This window comes from Pocillopora damicornis, chromosome 1 (assembly GCF_964200805.1).
Source record: "Pocillopora damicornis chromosome 1, jaPocDami1.2, whole genome shotgun sequence".
NCBI classification, from domain to species: Eukaryota; Metazoa; Cnidaria; class Anthozoa; order Scleractinia; family Pocilloporidae; genus Pocillopora; species Pocillopora damicornis.
The window spans coordinates 21,035,355-21,055,495 of NC_142670.1; the positions used below are offsets into that span (position 1 = coordinate 21,035,355).

The 20,141-nt window shown below is 40.3% G+C and overlaps 2 protein-coding genes and 1 pseudogene across 2 annotated transcripts; 2 read left to right on the plus strand and 1 right to left on the minus strand.

Moving 5' to 3' along the window:
* Positions 1-10,735: 10,735 nt before the first annotated feature.
* On the plus strand, positions 10,736-13,311 carry LOC149052727 (uncharacterized). Its single transcript, XM_089203785.1, has 2 exons — positions 10,736-10,933; positions 11,008-13,311. Exons 1-2 carry the CDS (start codon positions 10,767-10,769, stop codon positions 12,779-12,781), a joined length of 1,941 nt encoding a protein of 646 aa, XP_089059911.1. The 5' UTR covers positions 10,736-10,766; the 3' UTR covers positions 12,782-13,311.
* On the minus strand, positions 13,238-14,894 carry LOC149052728 (uncharacterized). The gene has a single exon (XM_089181604.1). The coding sequence runs from the start codon at positions 14,892-14,894 to the stop codon at positions 13,341-13,343; it is 1,554 nt and encodes a 517-aa protein (XP_089037730.1). The 3' UTR covers positions 13,238-13,340.
* A 2,762-nt stretch (positions 14,895-17,656) lies between these two features.
* Positions 17,657-19,677, plus strand: LOC149052729 (uncharacterized; annotated as a pseudogene).
* The last annotated feature ends 464 nt before the right edge of the window (positions 19,678-20,141 follow it).

Sequence of the window (20,141 nt, forward strand, 5' to 3'; positions counted from 1 at the left end):
CGCTAAGGCCGAGGCTATTGCAAAATTCCGCGAAAAATGGCCCGGCGACAGCTTTTGGTCCCCAGCCTTGGGCAAACAAAGTGGGGTGGCTATTTTAATGTCCAAAGATTTTCAATTTTCTGTTAGTCAATGGAAAAAGGACACTTCCGGTCGACTAATTAGTATTCTTTTACGCCTGGGCGACCAGCGTTATAATTTTCTTAATGTTTATGCCCCCACCAACCTACGAGAGAGGAAAGAGTTCTTTAATACCCTACACGAATACATGTTTCCCAATTCGATTAAAGTTATAGGGGGCGATTTTAATAGTTTTGAAAGCGACCTTGATAAATTCGGCGGAAATGTCAACACTTCCACCGACCTGAAAGAATTTCGAACGCGTTATCAATTAGTTGATGTCTGGCGGCGCACCCACGGCCGCACCAAACAATGTACGTGGTTTAACGCCTCTAAGACTATCGGTAGCCGTTTAGATCAATTTTTCATTACCCAAGCTTTAGTTCCCCACTCGCTGAAATGCGAAATTCTCCCCTGCGTTTTCTCTGACCATGACTCCGTGAATTTATTCCTTGATCTACAAAATATCCCAACCCATGGACCAGGCATTTGGCGATTTAATTCTTCTCTCCTCAATGACGAAACCTATTGTTCTCAAGTAACAGTCATCCTCAACCGCCATATTCTCCTGCGGGAAACATTTTCCTCTCTCTACGAGTGGTGGGACTCACTTAAAGATATTGTTAAAACAGCCACACAGGTTTATTGTAAGACCAGAAGTCGGTCTATGAATTACCAGTCAGTCAGTCTAACAAATCGCCTCATTCAGGCCAAAACATCCTTAATTGACGGCAACACTTCAGCACCGCAGTTAATTGATCAGCTAGAAAGCGAAATTCAACACCTTCATTGCACTCGGCATGAAGGCGTTAAAAACTCGTAGTCGCGCTCCATGGATCGAAGAGGGCGAAAAACCCACGCATTTCTTTTTTAATTTGGAAACTACCCGGGCCCAAAAGAATTGTATTTCCTCGCTTTTTTATTTCAATGGCACAGAGTTCTCCCAGCAACGTGATCTCGAACGCATTCACCACGAATTTTACCGACGCCTCTATTCAAAGTCTGCGGTGGATGATGTCACACAACAAGCTTTCTTAGCACATGTACCGACCTCCCTTTCTAGCGATGAACAAACGACATGCGATGCCCCATTGACTTTACTCGAAATCACACAAGCTAGCATAGGCCTTTCCAAAGGCAAAACCCCCGGCGCTGACGGCCTGCCCATAGAATTTTATCGCCATTTCTGGCCCCGCACTTACTAGATGTTTATAATCATAGCTTACAATGCGGCTTTTTCAGCGAGTCCATGACCGGCAGTGTGACCCGACTCCTTTTTAAAAAAGGCGACAGGAAAGACTTAAAAAATTGGCGCCCCATTTCGCTCCTTAACGCGGACTACAAAATATGCTCTAAAGCGCTGGCGAATCGAGTCGCTAAAGTTCTCCCCTCAATTCTTAATATTGACCAAACGTGCTCCGTTCCCGGCCGAACCATTTACACAAATTTATCTCTCCTCTGCGATGTTCTTGACTATGTATCAATCACACAGGAAACTGGCATTCTCTTAAACCTTGACCAGGAGAAAGCCTTTGACAGAGTCGACCGCGCTTTTCTCTCAAACGCCTTAGCCAAGTTTGGTTTCGGCCCGATTTTTCAGCAATGGGTCTCGACCCTGTATAACGGCGCACAAATGAAAATTTTAGTCAACGGCCATCAAACAGAGAAAGTTTTTCTCAATCGAGGTGTGCGACAGGGCGACCCCCTGTCTCCCCTCTTATACATGATCTGTGCTGAAGTGTTGGCCTGTAATATCCGTGATCATCCGCGTATTACCGGCTTTTTACTCCCCGGAGCAAAAAGCGCTCACTTTAAGATTAGTCAATACGCTGATGATTCCACGTGTTATGTCAAAGATCATGGTTCACTCCAACAGCTGTTACATCTTCTTTCCCGATATGAAATGGCCACAGGAGCCAAACTTAACTTTCAGAAAACTGAAGCGATGTGGCTGGGGGCGTGGCGGTCTAGGCCCGACACCCCCTCAGGCCTCACCTGGGTTAATAAAATGAAAATCCTTGGAGTGTGGTTCAGCAACGGTTCTGTCTCGGTTGAGTCAGACAATTGGCAGCCCCGTTTAAACAAATTAGAAAACAACTTGAATTTATGGAAATCACGCTCCCTCTCCCTAGTCGGGCGCTCTTTGATTGTAAACACCCTCGGCGCGAGCAAATTTTGGTTTTTGGCTAAAATCCTCCCCATCCCCCCCTGGGTCGCAACGGCATTTAAGCGTCTGGTTTACCATTTCATCTGGGGCACAAAAATTGAACCAGTTAGCCGCAAAACCCTTTCCGCCCCCATCAAAGACGGCGGTCTTGGGGTTATCGATTTTGACACGAAAGGGAGAGCCCTTAAACTCTCCCTCATAGCATTAAATATTGAACATTCACACGCCAAGGTTTTCTACACCTTAAAGTATTTTATCGGTACACAATTATCCAAGTTAGCGGGGCTCTGGGCTCACCTCAGGGACAACTCCAGTCCCCGAGCGCTAATGCCCACCCCCTTTTATACTTTAGTCTGGAACGACTTAGTGTCCCTTAGTAAGCGTATAGACCTAAACAAATCTCGCCTTACGTCCAGGTCTCTGTACTCCACGCTTTTGAATGAAACAGTGACCTCCCCTCCCCTCCTCCCCATGTGGAGAGTTTTCACCGGCGCCGCCTTTGACATCGCAAACCACTGGCCCCTAATTCGAGATGATTTCACCGAAAATTACAAAAATGACATAGCGTGGCTGATTGCCGTGAAAGGCATTAAAGTTCGGGACTCCCTCCGCTCCTGGGGCTACATTGCCTCAGATGTATGTGCTTTCTGTAACCGAAAAGAAACGATTGCCCACTGTTTTATCAACTGCAAGAGGGCCAAGCGAGTCTGGTCACTACTCGTACCCACTCTCTCGGCCCTCCTAAATACCACTTTTGTAGTTAATGTCAACACAATTTTCTTTTTCATGTGGCCTTCCGCCAGTGCAAAAGCGGACAGACTTGCGCGATTTCTAATTAAGAGTACCCTATACCAGCTTTGGGCTTTTCGCAATAGAACCACCTTCCACGGTGGCACCGACGATGAGCGGGCCATTGTACGATCCCTCAACGCTGACATCTCGCTGCGCTTACGCGCCGACCATTTTCGCCTGTCTCCCCAAAACTTCACCCGCGTGTGGGTTACTCCTACTGTTTGCACTGTCACCAACAGACAATTAGAAATCCTTTTGCGATAAACTGCTTACTTCCCGGGCACCCCGTATTCTCCCTTCACGCTCGTTTTCCCTTTTCGCTTTTATTTTGCCTTCATACATCGCCTTGAATACCGTTCCCCAATACTGATCCATTTACCCTATTCACCGACTGATTGCATTACCGTCTAAATGGATTAAGAGACCACTAGTGCACCCACTGTTAAACCGCACGTTAATTGACTTACGATCATCACATGAAGCCCCAAGGCCACAAATTAGACCTAGAACCTTGATTACTTAATAAGGCGCCACAAATCAGCACTAGAATATTGATTAATTAAATAAGTGTCTATTTATCTGTCTCACTACGTTACCATCTCAGTATATTAAGTATATTACGTACCTTACGCTTATAATGAACACTATGGAACTGGCGGTGAACCGCATTATTACCTTATTAGTTAATTAGATTCCGACCGCAAAGTAATTTTAATTTGATTTTAAACGAACCCCGCCGCACGCGACACTACTATCACGCATTAGTCCAAAGACAGTACTTAGACATACTCTGCCGTCACCAAACAATTGTGAAGTAAGAATAGTTAGGTTTAACTGTAAATAAAGTCTTATTATTTACCAAAAAAAAAAAAAATCTGTTCTTATCATCGCTTCTTGGCCTTTTGGCTAAGATCAATGAACGGTGATCGGCCAAATTTGTTTTCGGAAAAGCTCAGGAGCCTTCGGGCGCCCTTCGTTATTGTTTTTAAAAGGATGGCCGAGGCCAGCGCCCACTCGAGTGGTGTGCGAGATGTAGTTTGTGAAGATCAAAGTTGTGAAAAAAATTCCGCGCCGTCGGCGCTTTCGTCCCTTGAATCTGTTGTTGATGTTGATGTTTCTACCGGTAAAAATGTGAGTTACGCTGATGCTGGCCGACCAGAACGTGAAGAACCCGTGGCATATTTTGTAGACGAAGAGAACGAAGTACCGCAGCGACCGTGCACTGCGTTTGTCAACCCGCGAACTCGTCCATCTGCGACCGATGTTTTTGAAGCACTGAAACTTTCTGATGTAGACCCGAAGCAAATTTCCTGTATTCAGCGACAATCGAACGGCGAGATCCAACTGACCTTTCGGAACGCCAAACAGCGTGAGCTCTTTCTGAAGAAAAATGTGATCCAAATTCGAGGACAACCGTTTGCCCTTCAAGATGTTGACCGCCCACTTACATATCTGCAAAATTTCGATAGCCCGTACGAGTTACCCGATTCTACCATCCTACCATTTTTTTCAAAATCATGCTTGAAAGTTGGGGGTGCGGCTTATACACGAGTTTTTACAGTACTTATGAAAGACATTCTCTTAGATTTCTTGGACCACAATTGTGCTCAAAATTAAGCATGGAAGAGAGAAATATTGGAACTTTGGCAACTTTTAGGAAAACTATACGTAAGAAGGATGTAACATCATTTCTTGAAGGATGTGGGAGTGAATGTCGCTTATGCTTAGGTTAACTTGACGTATGCATATTTACACATATTCATTTTTAGTGTCTGAGCTCATATATTACATTGTGAATTCAGCACCCTGCTACAAAGTGTTATAGAGTAAAATTGTAACTTGGTTTTAAAGTGTAGAAGAGTACTTAGTCTGAATAATGTTATTTTCCTGCTTTTAAGATTCATAGTTTTTAATTAGATTTTTTTAGTCTTGAAGGTGTCCCCAATTAGTGCCAATAGGCACTAGAACGATTAGACACTTAAATAAAGGTTATGTATGTATGTATGCACCCCAAGTTAATTGGTAGTGGAGGGTTTGAAATACTATGATGAGGTCCAAGCCCTTCTGAATTAGGTGTTATTCCTCCTGCAAGTTCAGGATACACTCTACACTTTCTACATGACTGTGTGGGATTAGGTCAAGCAATCACCTACATAAGACCTGTAGAGTGCAATATGAACCAAGATCCCATCAAGGTGGTTTTAGAGGATTGCCAGGTGTGTACAATTCTATCTTGTGATTACTGCCCCAATCATGAATTGTGGTGATATAAACAAGTGCTACTTAACTTCACAGCACACGGTTACATTTTGCTCCCCTGCTTTTTTTTTTAATTCACTGTGTTTTTAATACATTCTCAGAAATAAGAGATCAAACATTTGGGAACTTTCTATCTGTCTGAATTTTCTTTAACTAGAAATGACGAAAAATTCCATTTTTGACCTTGAAAATGTGGGATTGACTTATACACGGGTTCGACTCAAACATGAATAAATACGGCAATCAGTGCTTTTGGTGCCCGAAATCAGTTTGCAGTCTTCTATGGTAAGGACAATAGTTTTGCTCCTTCCTTACAATTTTTAAATTTTATCAGAGCAAAACTTTGCTCAGTCCACTTGTAACAACGTTCTCCATGTCAACAATACCAGACAAATAGCCAGCAGAGTTTTCAGGCTTGACAATGGCGGAGTCAAGTATGAGCATCAACAATCTGATGAACGTTTTCCAGAACCTAACAAGCAACTTGTCAAGACTAACTCAGGGCTCAGAGGCGCAGACAACAGCTCCTGCTGACTTATAGGAAGACCTTCTCCATCGGGACGATACATCAGATGAAGAACACAACATTGATAAACAGCAGGACTCGGGAGATATCACTGTGGTTGTAAACAGCTGTACACTCAACTCAAGCAAGAAAAACATGGTTTCTGATGGCCACTCCAGCTTGGAGGCTGAGAGCCAGAACAATACCATCAAAAGCCTGATCCAGGTTTATCCACCTAATACAAAAAAATCCTCAGCAATCAAGGGTAAAATTGCAGAGCTCACAAAAACTTTGCTTATGGGTGGCCTCTCGGCCAACACAGCTAAGGAGAACACCAAAAAATACACACCACAGGAGAATATCAAGTTTCTGAGCGTCTCAAGTGTGAATGAAGAGGTGTGGGACTTGCTCCCATGGCATAGCTGAACGATGAATCAAGCTTTCCAAAAGGTACAGGAGGCTCTGTTGCCTGGCCTCTCTGCTTTATGTGCCCTGACCAGAAAACTAATTGTTTCCATCAACTCTAGCAAAATTCCCAACGCGAGAGAAACTCACAACTATCATGGATAGTGTTGCTCTGCTCTGCCACACCCATTTAATATTTAAGAACAGCATTCGTTTAAACACCTCTCTCACAGATGAATATCACTCTTTTGAATTAATGGATTTTCAACTATCCATGGTGCACTATGTAAAAATTCTGCTTGTCTATCGACCTCCTGGCTCGTCAACGTCGTTGTTCTTAGAGGAATTTTCTAAGCTTTTGGAACATATTACTACTAATCTATGACATAAGCGATTGTTAATTGTTGGTGACTTTAATAACCATGTCGACAATTCCAATGATGCTACCGCTAGACAATTTCTGGACTTCCTGGACTCCTTTGATTTCGTACAGCATGTCAGAGAGAAAACACATGCTAATGGAGACACTCTTGATTTAGTAATATCTAATGCAATGGATCATTTTGTTAACGACATTAAAACAACTGATCCTGTCATCTCTGATCACTTGGCTGTTCATTCAACTCTACATCTAGAAAAGCCCAGATTTGTAAAGGAGGTTGGCTCTTCTTGAAATCTATGCCGTATTGATATGAATTCTTTCTGAAGTGATATCGAAAGGTCTGTTCTTCCTCAACATCAGGATGATCTCCATGTAGTTGTGAATAATTATGATGAAGTCTTATGATCACTACTGGACAAGCATGCTCCTGTGAAAGAATGAGTTGTCACTGTCTGTCCATCTGCGCCCTGGTATACAGTTGAAGTCACTGCTGAGAAGAGGAAACGAAGACAACTTGAACGTAAATGGTGAGCATCAAGACTCCCCGCTGACCGTGTACGTTATGTACACCAATGTAACACTGTGATCAGTCGGATTAAGTCTCTTAAGTCAGAGTACTATTCGTCTATTATTTAAGAAAACTCTGGTAGTCAAAAACACTGCACGAAAAATAATAATTTTCTGCTAATATTGGTTAATTCGGTTAACAACATCAGTGTTACGTCATGCATTTCAGCGAATGATTGTCAATTTGTGTTGAGCGATACGTATTGAATTACGCATTCAAATTTTGAGCGCCACTTTCCTGCCGTTTTTCACTTCGGTTGCAGAATATTTTACGCAGGAGAAAAAACACGCCTTTTTCTCTTGGTTGATTCTTAGATATGGCTAGAAAAACCCCAAACCAAGCGAGTAGACGAAGAGTAAACGAAATGCATAACTTGAGGGATGTAAATGGTAACCCAACAAGATTGTCTGCATCTATGATCAGTACGCCTCAGGCTAAGCAATCCCGAACGCGGCCATCATCTTCTAGCGTAAACACAACGACAGTCACAGCGACGAACACCAGATTGTCAACCAATTTGGACACCACTCCCTCTTTCAGTGATAGCTCGAACGAGGACTTGTCCTTGTCACGGCGGCATTGCGCGTGACACTGCGTGACATGACAGAAACTTACGTTGCGGTGGCCTGGGACCGAGTGGTCCTGTATGACCACGCTAGTCGAACGTTTCAGAACGTTTTCGCTGAGTTAGTCCTTTGAGTTGAACATTTCTACGGCTAAAAGGACTAAGGTTTATGTCATTAACGGAACAAGGACACAGATGTAAGTTTTCAGAGTTACTATTTTGCTTTTTTGTATTGTAATTTCGTATCGCACCGAGCTCGCCTTTGTAATAATAGGTTTTCTGTTTTTCTTTTAGTTTTCTTTACCGCATCGCATCAGTTATATCACATTGTTGCCAGTCGCATCAGTTACATCGCTATTACGTTCCCATTGCATTATCAAGGCATTGTTCACAAGGAATCGTTTGTAAGGAATCTAGGAATCAATGGTAGCGCATGCAAGAATTTCTGCAAATTAAACTAAAGTTATGTTTACATAGAGGTTAATTAATAACAGGGATGGCTCAATAAGAGTATCATGTTCGCGTCTCCACGCTGTTAGATAGCTAGTTGTGTCTGCTAGGTTAGTGTTCGAGTTCGCTTTTCCAGTTTTCAAGTCTGCTTTATCTTTTCGTTACTTGCCTTTTTTTCGCTTCTCTAACTATGGCTTTATCGTCCCGGACCACATGCAACAGTCAGCGCCATCTCAGCACGGATTACGAATGGGAGACATTGCCTTCCATCGATGAGAGTTTATTGTTCAAGGCCTCTCGAGAACTGCTAGACTCGTCACCGTCCCAACACGCCGAAAAACATCGCAAGGATTCGAAATCGCCGATCGATCCCGGCGCAGTCCCAAAACGAAGGCCTGTGGACGATCCTTCTCTTCCTCAAGCGACTCCACAAGTTCCGTTCACAGGACAGGACGCAAAACAAACACCGCCCCCTGACCGGCAGCTTGCCGCGAGTATTCTTCCATTGCAAACACGTGACTAAACTTACTTACGTCATTGCCGTCCGCCATGCTGGTGGTGTAAACACATTAACGAAATGGCGTCTCACCTAAATGCTTTCAGCACTAACATTCAATTTTCCGAATATTTCTTCTTATTGGATGGTCCAACAAAACACCGATATTGCGAGAAAGTAAATGAGATTGGCTTTGATCCTTATGCGCTGAAAAAGTCTGATTTTTCTGAAGATTTTGCAATGATTCCTCGGGTTGAATATCCGGACATTGTGAATTATTTAGTCTTGCAAACATCGTGGGCTACCAATCAACAGATGAAGGCATACAAATCAATGGATGCATTTAATTTTTTTGTATCTGGCTGGGTTAATGTGCTGCAGATGAAAGAAGTTAGTGAAGACAAAGTAGTTGTTTTTGCAAGGGTAACCTAACCAAAAACGTACACTGTGGCAATAGAAACCACGCATTATTATGACTTGTTTTGTGAAGATAAAGCTAATAACAGTTACCTTTTCTTATTGCCAGGTAAATCATTCTCAAAGAGCTCGCGACACTCCTTTAAAGGCATGGATTTTAGCAAAAAAAAAAATGAAACTGTGCGAACTGGTCACAGCGATTGTATGGCTGGTCTGAGTGAAGCGTGTTCTCACATTGGTGCTATGCTGTTTGCTTGTGAAACAGGGGCAAGAATGCAGAACTCCATGACTTGTACCGGATCAGAAAACAAATGGCTAATGCCATGTCATGTGAAGGAAATACCATATTTACCTGTGTCAGAAATGGACTTGTCATCAGCTAAACAGAAACATGCTCTCCTCACTGACAAAGGAAAGGTTCCAATGACATTAAGGGACCTTCCTGTGAACAAAAACAGGGGAATAAGACCCACAACAGAGGAACAAAACAATTTTTTTTAACATTAGCAAGTGTGAAGGCAAGCCTGCCATTTTGTCCCTTATTGAACCATACAATGAATTGTTTGTGGCTCAAGAGGAAGCTCTCCCAAATCCGTTGACTGAACAGTTTTTTAAGGAAGAGTACATGAAATTAGGCTTTGAAAGCTTGCTGTCAAAGGGAAAGGAAATTACCATTTACATAAACAAGGGACAATGCTTACTGATTGAAAGTTCTACCAGAGAACAATCAAATTCAAGGATATGGTATCAGCAAAGAGCTGGGCGAATCACAGCCAGTAAGTTAAAGTCTGTGTGCCACACAAAAGTTGAAAAGCCATCACAAAGTTTAATTAAAAGTATTTACTACACAGAGCTTCATAAGTTCTCAAATGATGCAACTAAATGGGGCATGAAATATGAGGATGTGGCAAGAAAGGCATCTGTGGGGAAAATGGAAGCAAATCACGAAGACTTTACTTTGTCAGACAGTGGTTTCCATGTAAATCTACAGTGGCCTTTTATGGGGGCATCACCAGATGGCATGGTTAGTTGCAAGTGTTGTGGATCAGGCATTTGCGAAGTAAAGTGCCCCTACAAAGCACGTGATGTCCATCCTTTTGATGCAGCTGCTACAATTAAACAATCTGCCGGGGGATGCTTGTATTACATTGGACAAAAAGCATGCCTACTACTATCAAGTACGAGCTCAATTGCACATCTGTGATGTTGAATTTTGTGACTTTATTGTTTGGACAACTAAAGGGCTATTTGTTGAAAGGATAGCACCAGATCCTGACTTTTGGACTATTGCAACAAGAGAAGCAAGGGAATTTTTTGTTAATGGAATTCTTCCAGAAATAATGGGAAAGTGGTACACAAGAGCTCTTGTTCCATGTTCAAAGAACCTTCCATCTTCAGATGATGATGACGCCTATTGGTGTATTTGCCAGCAACTGATTGAAGACAGTACTCTGATACGATGTGACAATATGAACTGCAAAATTAAATGGTATCATCCTAGTTGTGTGCAGCTGAAAGAGATCCCACAGGATAAATGGTTGTGCCCTCAGTGTTTCAGCAAGCCATACACGCTTCTCATAATGGCGGACCCCCGGCTAGGCCTGGGATCTAGGGTATGAAACCGAGGCCATCCAGTCATAAGCATGGCTTCCAGTAGAGCAAATTCAAGTCTTACTGAAGATGATATTCCCGGGTCCTCTCTTTCTGGCCGTAAGCCAGAAGAGTTAAAAAAGCAAGAATTAATTTTTTGGCTTAGATGTCGTGGAGATAATGTTAAAGGTCTTAAAACTAAAGCGCAGTTAGCGAAAAGGTACGTTTAACATTTTATGTGCTTAGTGAAAACACTTCTGATCGATTTTGATAATTTTTTATTTTTGTAAACAGAGTAAACGACTTCATACAAACTGGTAGAGACAAAGATCTAATAGATCCAAGCGAACACCAGATATACAAGCGGAGAAAATATCTTGAGAATCAACGTAAAGCCGAGTTGATAAACAAGCGTTTATCCAAAGAGCGTGTGAGGTTTCCCGACGACCTGAAAGCTTGGTGTTCGTCGCTTGATGCCATGCCTGCATTTACGAGAGCGCAAATGGACAGCCACATAAAGAATTCTGGCAAGAACATTGCCAATAAAGATAACCATTCTATTCCAACTGGCCTGAGAAAGGCCAAAACATTTCTCGAGGACGAATATCTAGAGGAAATCCGTTGTTGTCATGACCAAAGGTACTTTTATGTAAAGGCCAATTGCTGTCATAGTTTTCGTAAGAACGAAGCGCCGCACAGTTTAAAGCTGGCATTATGTGTAATTTCAGGAGAAGTGGAGTATGGTCATTGCTCTTGTGTTGCAGGCAAAGTTGGTTACTGCAACCACATTGTAGCACTTATGTTCAAACTATGCAAGTTCTACCTTAACGGATGTACCTCCACTGAGGATCTATCTAGTGAATCAGGTCAACAACGAAAGCTTGCTTGCACCTCACAATTGCAGCAATGGCACAGGAAAGGTGGAGGAAGCAATATATGCCCTGAACCAGTGATGGAAATGGTAATCAGTAAGACCAACCTTGATGAAGAGAGGACCAGGTCTGGAGTAAAGTGCAACCTTTACGAGGCAAGAATGAAAATATCTCATAATAAAACTGATGAGGAAAAACTTAAAAGAGAGCTGTTTAAGATTAATCCAAATATGGGTTTTTCTCAAATGCTAGCTGACAATCAAGAGAAGTCTGTAACAGAAACAAAATTTGGCAAATGCTCAGTAGGATCATACTTGTCCCATCAAGTTGGTTACACGGAATCAAACTTCAAGGCCAGTATAGACATTGACTGTATTCCAAGGCGACTAGTGCCAATTGATGAAAATACACTTGAATTCCCTCGATTCCCACTGCGGAATTTAAATGGAAGTGACATGGAAGTTCCCACTAATTTATCTAACGATGAGAGAGCAATCATTTCGAAACTAAGAGTTGATGAGGATGAAATTAATAAAATTGAAATTGAAACAAGAAAACAATCTGATTGTCAAAAATGGAAAGAGGAGCGAAAGCTACGGTTTACAGCATCAAAGTTTCAGGTAATTTCAAAGAGACAAAGAAACCATGATTCATTTGCAGAATCACTGATTCACCTTAAGGAGATTACCTCGAGAGCACTAAGCCATGGAATTAAATTTGAACCCATTGCTTTAGTGCAGTACCACAAAGTTATGTACAACAGAAAGACACCTGTGGAAGTTTTACCATGTGGATTTGTTGTAAGCAAAGAGTATCCCATCCTTGGTGTGTCACCAGATGCCCGAGTAATTGATTGTGGGAGTACAGACCAATTTGGCCTTGCTGAAGTAAAATGCCCATACACAAAATTTCATGTCACCCCTCTTGATGCCTGTTCAGATCCTTGCTTCTGTATGGAAAAGATTGGCGATCAGTGCTCCTTAAAGAAGTCACACCCATACTATGCCCAAGTTCAAGGGCAGATGGCAATAACAGGAGCTAAATGGTGTGATTTTATTGTAGACACCAATGTAGGCATGCACATTCAAAGAATTCAGTTTGACTCAATATATTGGAGTGAGTTAAGAGATAAACTGTATACATATTATTTTAAAAACTTTCTTCAATTTGCTGCTGCTGAGGCATCCAAAGCCTAATGCTATGTGTAAATGTCTTTTTAAATTGTTACATTTGATAACGATATTCATATGTAACTACATATCTTTTTGAAATTCAGAAACTGTAAATATTTTTTAATACATAGAGTGGTAAAATACTAAGGTTGTAGATTTATTGTATGTTTATACATGCATTCTCAATTTATTTCTATTTCATTTCATTTATTTTTCCAGAAGTTATTGATGTTAAAATATTGTTTTCTGAATGACTTTTGTGCAAATTTCAGACTCTGAAAAGGTAATATTTTTTCTTGTGTATAATTAATTAATTCCATTAGACATCTCAAGATTAGTTTACAGTGATCACAATTAACCTGGTTAGCACTACCCAAAACTAATAACATTGCCAATTATTATTCACTGGTTAATTGTGTTTCCTGCAAAGTAAGAAATATTTAGTAGTTACACCAAATGTTATAATACAGATACCAAAAGTGTGCAGTATTACTATTTAATGCTGTTGATTTTAATAAGTTTGAATTAAAATAATGTAATGCAACATTAACAAGTACTTTATTGTACACTTTGGTGTACTCTGTCAAACAGATATTATGTTAGGTTGGGCATTACACAATATGGCACAAACTGCCCACATTTGATTTACAATACCAAACTGGTGTAGAGGGATTACTTTGTCCCAAATGTGGAAGTTTTTTATCTTGTTGATTGCCCGCTCTATATGTATTCTCAGACTGGCGATTTCCTGCGTCTTGATCACATCCTCAGGAGACATTTGGCTATCCTGTCCAAGGAAAGGTGGTAGGTTTAACGATACACCAAGGGGCAACACATCCTCTATTGTGAAACCTTTGTCAGCCATCACACAATCTTTGTCGTCAAAAGGCAGATCTAAAAATCCACTCCTAGTGACAATTTCTTTATCAGAAATTGAACCTGAGTATAATTGGCTAACAAATGTTATTGCACCCCCAGGACTGATACCCACCAAACCCTTTAAGGTTGTGTGGTGCTTGTAGCTGCTGAAAAGCTCCCCATTCAGTTGAAGACTGCTAGGCATCTGGCATTTCACTTCAGTACAGTCTATGATCACTCTTGTGCTCTTATATTTGCTTTTAAATGCTTCTGGCATATACAAGTCAATGGTCGTTCTAGATGGCCATATATCAATTGTTCCCAGTTTCAAGTACATATAGTTCATCCAAGTTACAAATATCCTGCTCACTGTTGCTACAGAGATATTAAATAGATGAGACAGGTGATCTTCATGAAAACCTTGCCTCAGTCTACACAGAACCATAAAGTACTCTTCAGCTGGTTTAAGGGATCTAGCTCTGCCCTTTTTGCTCAAGGACACTTCATCACATTCATCATCATCATAAGCAAGAACTGATGTATCTGTATTACCTGAAAGCCAGTAATTTATATTTTCTCCTTTTTCCCCCGGATCGAGATAATTATAAATTGCAGTGAAGGCATCCCAATCTTGAAATCCAGTATAAAAAGCAACAGTACTACAGGATGAGATTTTAGCTTTCATTGAGTCTAGAGTAAATAATTTACTTTTAAGTAAATCATATTTACGATGCTCATCCAGCAACTTTAGCCTTAAATCTTCTATTGTTGACTCCAGTATTCCAATTTTTCGATTACATTCTGCAATAATTTCTGAGAGACGAGCCTCATGTGCAGAGAGATCAGTTTGCGTGGACACGTCCACACTTCTTGGGACGATCGTAAAATCTGTTTCTTGCACCTCGTTTTCTTCTAGTGTACCATCAGTAGTATTTTCAGCGTGGTTGCTGGTCGCCTTGTTAATAAACGGCCGTTCTTTTGGAGGTTTTCGTTTTCTTGGTGAAGTGCGAATCCAAGCAAATACCGAAGGGACGGCACCATGCGTCAGGAGATGTTTTCCAGCTAGGGTTTTCTTAAAGTCGTTCGCTCTGAAATGTTTAGAGCACACCACTGTCGTTGTAGATATCTCGAAATCGGGCCCTTCATCTCTTCTGATAGCATGAATCCATTTATCTTTTTGTTGAGAGTTTGATGGAAAAGTATAATACGAGATTTTGTTCCCATTGCTGTCGCGGTATCCTCTTGTAGTGCATAGCGGCACGCAACAGTGGCTTGGCATAGCGATTTTCCTTTAAAAAAATAAGTGTCCAGTCGAGACAAGAACTATCAAACAAGAGCTCAATAATAGAAACACGGATTTTACAATAAAAAAATCAATCAAATTCAGCTGGTTAAACCTTTTGTTGTCTGACACTGTAGTTTCTTTGTCTCACGTACGCTCGGATGACTGGGTGGCCTCGATTCCGTGTTAAAATCGTTCCCAGGCGCGCGCAACGTCGGCCATTATGAAAAGCGTGAATAAAGACATGTAAATATATGTAAATAATGGATTATGTAAATAATGTAGTGCTCTGATAATTTTTGTAATATAGTGCTTAATCTACAATCAGTGTTTTAATTTTCAAGGCAAAATACTTTTCTGGATTCTAATATGTTTATTGCAGTTATTAATTTTTATATATTATTCTAACTTATTGTACTAAATTAAAATGCTACTACATCTATCATAAAAAATAAATATATTAGAATCCAGAAAAGTCTTCTCTTCTTAAAGATGAATAAATACATGTATATACAATATAATAATACAATTAAAAATACATACAAAGTGCTTGATACTAAGTCAGGTCGACCAATATAACTTTGAATTATATTTAAACAAATTAATAGTATAATAAAAATAACATCAAAAATTGATTAAGATGAAAATATTTTAAAAATATAATTCAAAGTCATATCTATACATATATTTATATAGACTGTATAAATCATCATCAGCTTACAATTGAGTCTGATAGATTAGTTAAGGCACAGCAGACAGTAGCAATGTGGTCTATGGGAGCAAGTGGCTCTCCTTGCTTTGCTGTTATGCTCTCAATTGGAAGTGTGCTTTGCAAAATAGTAAATTTTCTCTTGACAAGCCCAATCACATGCTCCACATGAATTCTTACATTTGCCAGTTTTCTCGTTTACTCAACTTCCAGAGCAGACAATTGTTTCTTGCCTCTAGTGAAGGCAGGAATATATAGTCTTGCTCCATGAAATCCAACACTGTCAGCAATGTTGAACCCCCTGTCCGCAAGCACAATGTCTCCTGGTAACAAGTTTTTTAGGATGCCACTATTTTCTGTTAGGTATTTATCACTTTCTATTTTTGTTTCTTAAATTCTCCCTGTCAGGCCATTTGATGAGAAAGTCAAGCCACTCACTCATTATAGGTATCCACCGATAGAAGATTCTTGTAGCAGTTGATGCCAAACCTCCAAATCGGTATGCTAAATCTTGAAAAGGTAGATTTGGTTTAAGTCTCATCAGTACCAACAAAAACTCTTGAAACTGACACAGTGCATTCATTGGAGTTGTTGATATCTTAGGAGTCAACAGGTTGAAAACATGAATCAGCATTAAATAACTGGGTAAACCCGAGTAAAATTTTGTTTTCTGATCATTATCTTTAAATCCATTCTGAGAAATTTGCAACTGCGAGGCAGTTTTTTTCCAGTCGTGGAGCTCAGTAGTAATGGATTGGATGTACCCATGTTGAGAATCAAAATCTGCCAAGGTCATATCTGTTTGACATGACCTGTCAACCACAAGACAGTTATCAGTTTGACAGCCTTTGGTCTGGGGATCCACATCCATATCCTCAATTTCTATAGCCTCAGCTGAAATAAATGAAAAACATTCAAATATATATGTATTGAAATATAAGAGTTTTATCAAATGAACATTATTGTGCAAACCTTCAGCGCTAGTATTTCCTCTAGCATCCACAAAGCTGGCACTTGCAGAAAAAACCTCAAAAGCAGGTGCAGTTGTAGAGGTTGCTGAACATGACGTTTTTCTTTTCTTCGATGCAGCTTGTTTCTTGTTAGCTTCCCTTTCTTTAGCTCATTTGTATTTCGACATAGCATTACCCACACTCTCAGGAGCTATGTTATCATGGCCCATATTGTGAGTAGGTGCCCACTCTGAATTAGTGCAGTCGTATAGAGCTGATGGCGACCCTATTTCGTCGAAGCACACTCGTTTTTAAGATTTAACTATCAAAAGGAAATTTGAACGAGTCACAGAATACAAAAAGTACCTGAGACAAAATGATGTCCACAGACACGAGTATTGTTTAGATTTATCTTCTCTTAATCCTGTCTATAAATATTCTGTATCCATTGCTGTCTCCTATCCTCCTGCAACTTTTTGTTTCCTCGTTTTCATTTTCTTTTACACGCGGTATTCTATAGAATCCACAAATACCTTTGTGGGATTTAGAATTGTGATTGCACCCCTTGACGACACACATATAAGGCATTATCGTTAAATTTTTCGAATTACAAAGCAGAAACAATAGTTTTTACTTGCCAATTCACGCGTGTCACACCACCAACATGGCGGACTTCTATTTTAAGCCTGATTTTTAATAAGCGTGACGTAGGCTGCAATCAAAGAATACCTCCGTCACTAGTAGCTCTTCAGCTGCAAAAAGAATCCCAAGAGCTCGAGATCAAGAAGCTCGAGTTGCAGCTACAGCTTGCCAAGCTACAAGGCGGCCAAATCGCTTCACCTACTTCTACAGAGTCCAGTCCGGGAAATCACTCAGCTACTTAAAGGCCCCTCAAAAGACCCTGCATCCGCAGCCTTGGCCACACATTTACGCCCCAGGTGAGCCCAAGTTTTTAAGCTTATTGTTTACAAGTTCCGGGACTAAATAGTTGTATTAAAATGATCTCACTGCTAGCTACGCGATCAGAAACGCAGAAAACCCTAGCTTATTCTTGTTCTCTTACCATCCTTCTCGAAGACCTTTTGAAGAGCAAAGCCAAAATGGGTGGGAAAAGAAGGCGCCAGGTGAGCTGTATTTTTTAAGCACATTGTTTACAAGTTCCGGGACTAAATAGTTGTTTTAAGATGATCTTACTGCTAGCTACTCGATCAGAAATGTGAAAAACCCTAGTTTATTCTAGTTCTTACAATCCTTTTAACCAGCTTTAATGTTATGCCCAGTTGGTGGTTTCATATGATATATATATTTTTATACATATATTTTGGATTCCACAGGCCAATGTTAGGGAAGTTTACCAAAGCCTTGTTGGCCGAGATGATGGCAGGGAGATCCAGTGGGACTTGATGATGATGACTTGCCTCTGGTACATAAAGTAAAAGACCATTTTCAATGTGTGTGCTATTAACACTGAAACTGTACACAGTAAGGATGCACCATGCAGTTTTTGATGTTATTAAATATTGTTTTTTCTATCAGAGAAGCCACAGATAAATGCATAACAGCTGGGTAAAATCTCTTGCCCCCCAGCCCTAATTTACAGCCCTGAAGGTCTAAAAGCTGCATACACTTTCTAATTAATGGTTTAGTACCTAATGTAACCGCATCTCTTCCTGTGCAGAGCCCCAAGTGGAAGTGGTTACAGCTGGAATTTTAAACTATGCTTAAACAATTATATTTAATCTCCTAGCTTCGATGGACCTGAAAACAAGGTTGTAAATCAGCAAATTTTGGCTGGAGTGCAGAGTACTGACCACGAAACACCAGTTGTTACAATAAAAGGTAAATTCACCTTTTTTCTTCTTTCTTGTAAAATTAATGTATCAAATGTTTTGTAACAAGTGTTGTTGCTTTGGTTTGAGTCTCATCCTGACCACTACCTTGATTTGTTTCCTTGGTTTACAAATTTTTTTAATCAAACCAGTTTAATTTTTATTTCCATTATTGATCTTGATTACCATAATCTAGAATCTGAGACAAAGGAGAATGAAAATCAAAATAATTTAAATATTTTAAAACCAAATAAACATTAAAACCACAGCATAATTGCTTACAGGTACCCACTGGATTGGTTAAGAGGATAATAAACTGCACCCACAGTCCTTCCTCTTCCGATTTTGGTTGTAAACAGTTCATTGCACTCACATGCAGTTTTTAGATACACAAGTTATATATCAAAATGTTTAGTAATTAAGAGGTTTTATTTTAAGAGGGTAACACAACAGTATATGAGAATACTGACAAACTTGTGGCCTTCTGAAAAGTAAAAGTACAATTTAAATTAAGAACATAAACCTAATAACAAGTGTTAAAATGGTTAAAAATTTAAAGCAAATTACCCTTTACCGTGTTTCAACAAGACAACATTACTCTTTTTTAGCTGCTATGCGTGTACATTTCCAAACTAAGAGACGACAAGAGGTAAACAAATCAAGAAATGCAGCTCAGGATGTATTAAAGCAACAGAGAGCCTGAAGCCGTCTAAATAGGGTAAATAATATTCAAAATTCAAGCTATTTTGAGTTTTTCTGCTGTTGAATACCATAGCAATGCTTTAAACAAGACCCAGTATCTGTAAGAGCTCTGCTGGGTAGAATCAATAAGCTAATTTCAACCCATACCTTGTCTATTTGTGACTTTCATATTTAGTGTAATTGTGAACAATTTTGATCAATTTATTTTAATACAGAAAAAGAACCAGAGAGTGAAAGCTCTCAACCTTTCTACATCTTTGGCTGCAGAAGCCAACGATCAGCACATGAAGTTCATGACCACAGACTATATGTCATCGGAACACTCCATGTCAGAATCTGAGGAGGGCGAGTCGAACAGTGAGAATGGCTATGAAAGCTCAGACTCAGAGAGGCCAAAGAAGAAAGTTTTTTGTGTAAGCTCACTTCAGTGGCAGAGTCCTACTCTAACTCAGGTCATGCACAGTCTTGACCGAAAGTCAACACGCAGAAGGAGTGCAAAAGGTGCTAATATGTTAGTGGAAAGGCGTCGTACAGGCATAATCTCGAGCTGCCTTGCTCCTGATGATGCTGATCCCTTTGCACTGGCATAATTGGTACTGTCTGCCCTCCTTTTGTACATGTAACCTTATTTCTAAGGGGGTGATTACATGGTGACTTTCAGCTTAGTTAGAAGGGGCTGAGATTTCAGCCCAGGATGCGAGGATGAAAAAGCTCCAAAAAGCCCATGTAATTGGAATGGAATTTCAGCCCAGGCTGAAATGAGACCTTGGACATATGTAGTGATTGTTTTTTTCAATGTAACGAAATCACTGAAGCTGGCAGTTGCAAAGGAGAAAAGATCTACATTTGGTCATGTAGTCACAACAAAATTCCAGCCCCCTAATTAGGCTGAAATTTCTCATGTAAATCACCTCCTTATTCATTGGTATTTTTTCTGCATTTTTGGCTAAGGAAACAAACTCAACTTAAAAGGAAGTAATTTTGGAGAAAGGAGAATGAAATGTTAATTATTTGGCCTTGATATAGAAGACTTTTGCAACTGAAAGTGTCCTGC